General features: G+C 41.5%; 1 protein-coding gene across 1 annotated transcript in view; it reads left to right on the top strand.

The window, feature by feature from the left end:
* LOC107295980 (protein O-mannosyl-transferase 1) overlaps positions 1 to 8,908 on the top strand; it is an 11,536-nt gene extending 2,628 nt beyond the window's left edge. The window contains exons 4-16 of the mRNA XM_015825316.1: positions 611 to 757; positions 1,922 to 2,033; positions 2,579 to 2,644; positions 3,008 to 3,101; positions 4,271 to 4,426; positions 4,934 to 5,064; positions 5,615 to 5,710; positions 6,143 to 6,235; positions 6,834 to 6,930; positions 7,086 to 7,178; positions 7,556 to 7,676; positions 7,915 to 8,012; positions 8,696 to 8,908. Of these exons, the coding sequence (XP_015680802.1) occupies positions 611 to 757; positions 1,922 to 2,033; positions 2,579 to 2,644; positions 3,008 to 3,101; positions 4,271 to 4,426; positions 4,934 to 5,064; positions 5,615 to 5,710; positions 6,143 to 6,235; positions 6,834 to 6,930; positions 7,086 to 7,178; positions 7,556 to 7,676; positions 7,915 to 8,012; positions 8,696 to 8,908 (1,517 nt within the window). The remainder of the gene's footprint in view (positions 1 to 610; positions 758 to 1,921; positions 2,034 to 2,578; positions 2,645 to 3,007; positions 3,102 to 4,270; positions 4,427 to 4,933; positions 5,065 to 5,614; positions 5,711 to 6,142; positions 6,236 to 6,833; positions 6,931 to 7,085; positions 7,179 to 7,555; positions 7,677 to 7,914; positions 8,013 to 8,695) is intronic.
* The last annotated feature ends 274 nt before the right edge of the window (positions 8,909 to 9,182 follow it).

The raw sequence follows: 9,182 nt of genomic DNA, 5'->3' as shown, positions 1-9,182 counted from the left end.
CAGAGAGAGAAATAGATAAGCAAGCTGCAATAGACAAGAGATACAGATCAACAAGCTGCAGTTAACTAGGGATATAAGTAACCCTCGACTTATGAACACAAAATTTCTGTTGCTAAGCGAGACAGTTGGGTTTTGCCCCATTTTACCACCTTTCTGGCCACAATTGTGAAGTGGATCCCTGCAGTTAAGTTAGTTAAACGGTTGTTAAGTGGAACTGGCTTCCCCATTGACTTTGCTTGTCAGAAAATTGCACAAGGGGATCACGTGACCCCGGGACACTGCAACTGTCCTAGGTACATGTCAGTTGCCAAGCATCTGAATTCCGATCACGTGACCATTTGGGATGCCGCAATGGTTGTTAGTGTAAAATATTGTCATAAGTCAACGTTTTTCAGTGCTGTTGTAATTTTGAATGGCCACTAAGCCAAAGATTATAAGTCCAGGCTTTCCTGGAGGTGTAATTGACTAGAGATATAGATAAAGTAGCTGCAACTGACTAAAGATACAAGCCGTAGTTGACCAGAGATGCAGATAAACAAACTCTTAATTGACCAGCGAGGTAGATAAGCAAGTTGCAATTCATGCTGATTTTTCTCTTATTTCGTCCTAGAATACAGCTCCAATGTGCCGATTTGGGCTTTGCGGCTTATACCTGCAACAGCTGGGGGCTTATGCATCCCCTTGGCGTATCAAATATTAGTTGAATTACATTTCAACCATTTTGTTGCCCTGGGTGCTGCAGTCCTGATTTTATTCGGTAAATAAGATATCATTCCTTTCAATTCTCCATCGGTGCCAGGACCAGAATCTTTCTGAGATATTTCACTATTCTCTTTATTTCCTCAAGCTGTATTTTTAACCCTCTTATTAGCTAAGACAACCGAGCAGCCTTCTGCAAATCTGTAAAAGATTATTCTGTTGGTCCTCTTATTTTAGGTTGCTAATTGTAAAGTTACTTACTGTAGTCTTCAGAAACGGGGTAGCGTTGACATGAATTTAAAAGTAGTGACAAATGAATTAATTTAAGAGGCACAGTCTCTGTGGAGATTCTCAGTCATCCAGGTCATGGATGCTTTTGTAAAAGGCAATTGGACTTTTTAAAGAGGCACAACAGAAAAGGAAGAAGGAGTTGGGAGGGAAGAGGGGAAAAAAAAGATAGCAATTATGACATTGATCCATACAGTCAAAACAAGAGAAGGAAAGAGGAATTCTTTTTTTAGCAGAGCTAATCTATGTCTTTACTGTTGGTAAACATCCATAGGAGATTCCTTGAAAAAAACGTAAGACAGCTTTTATGCATTCCAATATCATTTTCGTAAGTTTGAGAAAAATGGCAGAAGGCACTCACAACGGTGCTGTTAAAATCTTATCCCTGAAAGGAATGTTTGTTGAGTTGTTAGGCTGTCCACAAAAATAGTCATCAAGCAAAGCTTCTAGGATTGCAACTGTTAAAAATATTAGCATAAGATTTCTTTGTTACCTTATTTTATTTGTCTGTTTTTCCCCCTCCACAGGCGTTTTATTACTTTGTATTGAATGGATGTGAAGAGTTGCTGTGTATCTCTTTGCTTGTTAGATACATCCAATTCATAATAAAATTAAATTAGGCAGTGAGACTAGGACATTTGAAAAGTTGTAGCAAAAAGCTGTATGTTTGGCTAAAAGGGTTTTTAGAAGTTGAAACATTTTTTCCCAGCTTTTAAGAACTTGTTCTGGCCAATCCCCATTGGTTGATTGCAAAACTCTTTATATTGCTTGCTGTAACAGGGTCTGCAACCCTGGCAACATGACTGGCTGAGGAATTCTGGGAATTGAAATCCACAAGTTGTAAAGTTGCCAAAGTTGTAAAAAGCTCATAGAAGGACCACTGTAGGAATAGACAGTCAAAACAATCCTCATTTCTCCTTTTGTGTCTTAACAGAAAATTCACTAATTACTCAATCCAGATTGATGCTGCTGGAGTCGATTTTAATTTTTTTCATCCTGCTGGCTGTTTTGTCTTATCTGAAGTTTCACAACTCTCAGAAACAAAGGTAAAATATTTCTTTGATTTTTCCACCTTGGTTTTGCAATAAAACATGAAGTTCCTCAAATCGGACCGAGCAATAACATGTCTTTGCATTTATGCTGTGACCCACGCTAACATGATTTATAAATGGCGATTTAGGGCTTAGCCAAAACCACCTGGGGATGGATGCTGCAAACAAACCAGGCTTAAAAAGTTTGTGTGAATTTTTTTTTGCAGTATATAAGATACAGGTTAATCCTCGACATACGACCACAGTTGTTAAGTGAATTTTGCCCCATTTTATGACCTTTCTTGCCACAGGCAAGAGAGAATTGGGCCAATCTTTTCTCCAAAGCACCAGAGGGCAGGACAAGAAGCAACAGATGGAAACTAACCAAGGAGAGAAGCAACCTAGAACTAAGGAGATATTTCCTGGCAATTAATCAGTGGAACGACTTGCCTCCAGAAGTTGTGGGTGGAGGTTTTCAAGAAGAGATTGGACAGCCATTTGTCTGGAATGGTCTAAGGCTGGCCTTATGATTGATGTGTTTAACTTTCTTTTTTTTAAAGCCCTTTTTCTGCAAGATGGTGGCTCTGGCTGCTGCTAACTGGGGTCTCCTGTTCTTGTGCTGTTGGGTAAGCTTACCTCTTGTTGGTCTGCTAAGGTATCTGACAACAGATACCTTGTTCATGAACACCTTAGAACAGAGGTGTCCAGTCTTGGCAACTTCAAGATTCAACTTCAAGATTCAACTCCCAGAATTCCCCATGCTGACTGAGGAATTATGGGAGTTGAAGTCCACAAGTCTTAAAGTTACTAAGGTTGGACACTCCTGCTTAGATCTTCTGGCGGCCTCCCCTGTCCTTTTTGGGCCCATCCGGGGTTGTCTACGTGTTCTCCTCCTTACCTAAAACCCCAATGGGGGTGACATGCGAATGCAGCCAGCTTCTCCTCCTAATGGGCTTGGTTTATTGTGGCATTTCCTGCTTGCTTCGCAGGGTGAAATACATGGGCCTCTTCACTTACCTCCTCCTTCTGACCCTGGCAGGGGTCCATTCCTGGCAGCTGGTTGGTGATCGCTCCTTGTCCAACGTAAGTCGGAGGGCCAAGTAGGATGCAGTCGCTCTGGGGTGTTGGGAGTTGATCTCCAGGATTTCTGGAGAACTTTGGATTTTAGAATCCGTGGGATTTAGTTCGACACAGCAGTTTACCTTAGAACGTAATCAGTCAAGGTTGCAACAAATGTGTTTTTCCATACCTCTTTGATGGCAAAATTGGAAATATTGGTAAGTTAGATGCGAGGCTCTCTAACATAGACCTCTCCATAAATGATAGATAGATAGATAGATAGATAGATAGATAGATAGATAGATAGATAGATAGATAGATAGATAGATAGATAGATGATAGATAGATAGATAGATAGATAGATGATGGATGGATGATATATGGATTAGGTAAATAAGTAGATAGAGATATAAATTAGATAGATAAATAAGTAGACAGAGATATAGATTAGATAGATCGATAGATAGATGATAGATATAGATTAGATAAATAAGTAGATAGAGATAGAGATAGATAGATATAGATTAGATAAATAAGTAGATAGAGATAGATAGAGATAAGATAGATGATAGATATAGATTAGATAAATAAGATAGATATAGATAGAGATAAGATAGATAGATGATATATATAGATTAGATAAATAAGAGATAGAGATAGATAGATAGATAGATAGATAGATAGATAGATAGATAGATAGATAGATAGAGAGAGAGAGACAGAGACAGAGACAGACGGACGGACGGACGGACGGACGGATAGATGGAGAGATGGATAGATAGATAGATAGAAAGATAGTTAGACCATAGATGGCAGATAGAATAAATAGATAGGTAGATGATAGATAGATAGATAGATAGATAGATAGATAGATAGATAGATAGATAGATAGATAGATAGATAGATAGATAGATAGATAGATAGATGGGTGGGTGGGTGGGTGGGTGGATGGATGGATGGATGGATGGATGGATGGAGATTATAGATAGCTAGATTTAACTTTAATTCTGTTGGAAACATTGATATTTTTAAAAAAGGAACCGTGATTCTAATCTCTCTTGACAGGCAGAGGAACACTTTTATTAAAGTTTTAGGGCCCCTAGAGTAGATTGTAACCCAGCTAGATGCAGCCCCGTCTGGCAATCTTTAGTTTTAGAAGCAAAAGGGAATCACTTCGGCTTTTTCCTTTTCAGGTCTCCCTGCTGTGGCACTTCATAGCCCGAGGAGTAGCTCTTCTGATCATCCCTGTCACTCTCTACCTCTCCTTTTTCTACATCCATCTGGTTTTGCTGTACCGGTCTGGGCCTCACGACCAAATCATGAGCAGCGCATTTCAAGCTAGCTTAGAGGTGATCGTGGTCAAAAAGGGAGAATTGGGGGGGGGGGGGGTTTGCTCCCTTTTTTTCTTTCTCAGAAGAGCTGAAGATTTTCTCTCCCCCCCCCCCAACCACACACACTTTTAGAATTTCTGCTTTTGTTCTTTATTTCTAAATGTTAATTGACTGGCTGAATGCTGATTTATTTCAACCCTCTGCTGGACTTTATCTGCTCTTTCTGTTTTTATTATTATTATTATTTATTGGGTTTTACCAATTTCTGTACAGGTAGTTCTCGTAATTGTTGTTTCTGTTGTTAAGTGAGACATTGGTGAAGCGAGTCTTGAACATTGCAACAGTCGTAAATGCGAGGACTGGTTCTAATAACCTTTTTTTCAAAATTGTCATAATAGTCGTAACTTTAATCATCTCTTGATGTGGCTGTCGCTAGAATCTACCAACGTTTTAAAAAAACTAGGCTGATGGTTTTATGCTTCTGGATTGTGTAACCAACACTGTGTATTTTTTTTTTTTTTTTAGGGAGGGCTTTCGCGCATCACTCAGGGGCAGCCCTTGGAAGTGGCTTATGGTTCCCAGATTACTTTGAGGAATACCTTGGGCAAACCCTTGCCGTGTTGGCTTCATTCTCACCGGAATACCTACCCCATCAGGTGAGAAAGGGGAGGGATTGTTGGCAGACGGGATGTTGTGTACAACAACCCCAGCCTGTCCCACCATGGGCCCCGTCTCCAGGAGATGCTGGGTTTTTTTGGCGTAGAATTTCTGCTAAAGAAAAGATCACAAGGCTGGGGAGAAGTGGCCAAACTTTATTTTTACTCTTTTACTAAATTTACTATTAGCTTGTTTGGCAGTTCCTTGATGGAGGATATTCTTTGCTTCTTGGTGGTTAGTCTCATGTTAATCTTGATGTTCATTTCTGCTCGTTCTGCTCTTTTTGGCCTAATGACTGTCTTTTTTTTTTTTGAATGATATGTAGAGGTTGTTTATGTCTCTGTGCCCGTCGATGGCCAATTTGGAAGTGTGCCAGACTCCCAGGGATGAGGCCAAACCCACCCTAAAACCTTTTCCTTTGTCTTCTAGCCACCCTCCGAGGGCTGAGATCTCTTGTCTTCTCTTCCTACTAAATGGAGAAAACAAATCTTTTTTCTGTGACCTAAAAAAAGCCCTTCTTTTCTGCCATTTCCTCCGTATCTTCCCCAGGTATGAAAATGGGCGGGGAAGTTCCCACCAACAGCAGGTGACCTGCTATCCTTTTAAGGATGTGAACAACTGGTGGATCGTGAAGGATCCTGGAAGGTAAGCCTCTTCAAGGTAGTCCTCGCTTTACGGCAGTTCATTTAGGGACCGTTCGAAGTTACAAGAAAGTCCAGTGGCAAGCAAGGTTCGTCAAATGGGGCAGAATTCACTCAGCAACCTGAATTTTGGGCTCAATGGTGTTCGTAAGTCAAGGACTAGTGTACTTTATTTGGCCAAGGAATTTTTCACTCAGTATATTTGCAAAGCAGCAGAGAAAATAATAATAATAATAATAATAATAATAATAATAATAATAATAATAATAATAATAATAATAATAATAATAATAATAATAATAATAATAATAATAATAATAATAAAAGGGGGAAGTAACGAAGATAATAAAAGGAATAAATAATAACATTTTTAATGGGTTGATACACTTTGATTTTGTTGGTTCATTTTGCCTGTTTTTCGGCCTTTCCCAAACAGGCAGCAGCTGGTAGCTAGCAACCCACCACGACCTGTGCGACACGGCAACATTGTGCAACTGGTCCATGGAATCACCACCCGTTACCTTAACACGTAAGCTCTTTCTTCTTTGTGTGTCTTCTGGAAATGGCTGTAATTGTATGTGTGAATGGCTTTGGAGACTGGGTCTAGAGATGCCGCCAAGGAGATGGTCAGATAAGGGGCAGCTTAGCCTTCAGTTGTACGATGGGCTGGGCAAGGGGATCGAAAGAGACCCTCCCTAATTCCTCAGGGGAGAATTGTCTGAGTGCCAGACTTCCAGGAATTCTCTAGCGTGTTTACCCTTAGCTGGGGCTACGGTTAAGTCCGTCCATGTGTTGTGCAATGAAGGAGTTTTCATCCTGTCTCCTGACTGCTACTTGGTGTCCCCCCCCCACCTCCTAGTACTGAGGATGTTACCTAATTGGGTAGTGAAATGTCTGCAAGAAAACTACTAAGCTTAGAGAGCATCAAGGATCCCACAGTCCTTGTTTACCACCACCTCCTCCTCCTCCTACTACTACTACTACTACACTCCCTCCTTTCTAGCACTGATGATATTACCTAGTTGGGTAATGAAACGTCTGTAAGAAAACCACCAAGCACAAAGACCACCTCACAATTCAACCCTGAGCTGCAAATATTCTCTTCTGTTGCTTTCTCCATCCTGCAGGCACGATGTGGCTGCGCCCCTCAGCCCACACTCCCAAGAGATATCCTGTTACATCGATTACAACATCTCCATGCCCGCTCAGAATCTCTGGAGAGTGGTAAGGGCCAGGCTGTGGAATTTAAAGCAGTTGATAAAAGTTGGGCTGAACTAAAAAAATAAAAAAATTAAACATAGCAATATACCGCTTCATAGTGGCAGGAACAATCAAGCCAAACAGGACAGCATCAGGAAGCATGTCTTTCAATCCCACAGGAAATTGTGAATCGCGACTCGGATAATGAGATTTGGAAAACGATCCTGTCCGAAGTCAGACTGGTCCACGTCAACACGTCGGCCGTGTTAAAGGTGAGTGGGCTCAGGGTCTTGGCCTCTTGTAGTCAATGGGAGGGACCTTGGGGGTCTTCCAGACCAACCCCCTGCTCAGCCCACAGAAGGAAAAGGGGCGTGGGAAGCATCTCAGAAGGGACCCCCCCCTAGTTTTCCAGAGAGTATAAGATTCTGTTCGAAAGATTTGAAAGATTCTGTTAATGTAATCTTACAATAAAGTATTAGCATTTACGGTTGTGTCTCGTCTGGACTACCTCGAAGGGCTGATGTAGCACCACCCCACTGATTCAGATAGATGGGGCTTCCCAGATTCTTCAACCTGTTGAACCCTGGTTGGCATTTTAAGCCTCTTTTTTTTTTTTTTTTTAAACCCTTCTGTTTTTTCTCACTGCCAGCTCAGTGGAGCCTCCCTCCCGGAGTGGGGGTACCGACAACTGGAGGTGATTGGCGAGAAGATCTCCAAGGGGTACCATCAAAGCATGCTGTGGAACGTGGAGGAACACCGATATGGAAAAAGTTAGTTTTTAAGAAACTTAAGAAGTCTTTGGATGTTAATCCAGAATGGGTTTTTTTTTCTGCAAAGTTCTGGAAAGACTTTTTTCAAACGTCCCGCTCCAGACCTGTACAGGAAGTCCTTGACTTAATGACCACAATTGAGTTATGTTGCTAAGTGAGAACACCCCAAAGGCTTGTGGGAGAATGGCCCCAATTAACCTGGCTTTTTTTAGGTCTCTTTGGTTTTAATCTTTTCCAGGCCATGAACAGAAAGAGAGAGAGGTAGAACTGCACCTGCCTACTCAGATCAACATCAGCCAGAACCTCACCTTCGTTGCCAAGTTCACCGAACTGCAGGTGAAAGAAAGGGGCCAGAAAGCCAGCCTTTGAGAAAGTCGTAGGGTGGACCTCAGTTCCCAGAATTCTCAGCAATGGCCATGCTTATCCAGGGGATTCTGGGAATTGAAATTCATGTATTGTTTCTGGCGATGTATTTAGCCGACCATCTCAGCAAATGACTCTGGGTGGGGAAGAGTATTTAAAAGAAAATTCAAAACCCTTAGGATCACAACTGTAAAAGTTAAAATATGTAGCAGCTGAGAAACCAGACTGTTGTGTAAATCCCACCAGCTGGTTTCACAACTTGGGAGTTGTAGACTTCAAGAGACATTTCGAATTAGGGGCTGTATCACTGGTAGCTTGCATTGATATTCAGGAAACCCAATTTGTTGGAATATTCATGAGCAGGAAGAGTCATGTGGTAACTCAGTCAGCCAATGAGAGTAAAGTGCTACTGAGTCTGTGCAAAAGGTTTGGAGTTAGAAGCTGGGTCTCAGGTCTCAGGTCTGTCTCTGCTGTAAGAAGTCTTCATTTATGCTATGTTACTATGAAGAAGAATATATGGTATTGTAAATATTTTTATATGAATATAAAGAGTTTATTTGAATCAGCTAAATGCAGTCAACTGTGAGAGCTTCTGGTTTATTTTTACCAGCAGAGAAATTAAAATTCTCTAACACAATTCCTCTGTTTCGTTCTAGTGGAAGATCCTTACCCTGAAGAACGAGGACACGGAACATAAATATAGCTCATCCCCGTTGGATTGGATCACCCTGGAGACCAACATTGCTTACTGGTTCCATTCCAGCTCAGGGGTAACTTTACTGGATTTTTACATGGGTGAATCATGTTTCCTGGAATACATAGGGGCAATCTCCAGATCTCCCTTTGTTCCAGAGAGAATTTTGGCATAGCCAGTTTCCTTTTTTAGCCATATAGCCAGTCCTCAACTGAACCCGAAATTTCCGTTCCTAAGCAAGTGATACAGCCCCCCCCCCCAATTCAAAATGTCTCTTGAAGTCTACAATTCCAAGTTGTGAAACCGGCTGGCGGGACTTACTCTAGAGAAGGCTGAAAAAAACGGTCATAAGTCACATTCTCAGCGCCGTTGAAGCGAACCATTCACTAAATGAAGGGTTGTGAGGTGAGGACTAGTAGCAATGCCCTCCACGGTCTGCGGAGAGGGGA

Source organism: Protobothrops mucrosquamatus, unplaced genomic scaffold (genome assembly GCF_001527695.2).
Source record: "Protobothrops mucrosquamatus isolate PMUCROS unplaced genomic scaffold, P.Mucros_1.0 scaffold2594, whole genome shotgun sequence".
NCBI classification, from domain to species: Eukaryota; Metazoa; Chordata; class Lepidosauria; order Squamata; family Viperidae; genus Protobothrops; species Protobothrops mucrosquamatus.
This window is presented reverse-complemented; position numbering and strand designations above follow the sequence as displayed.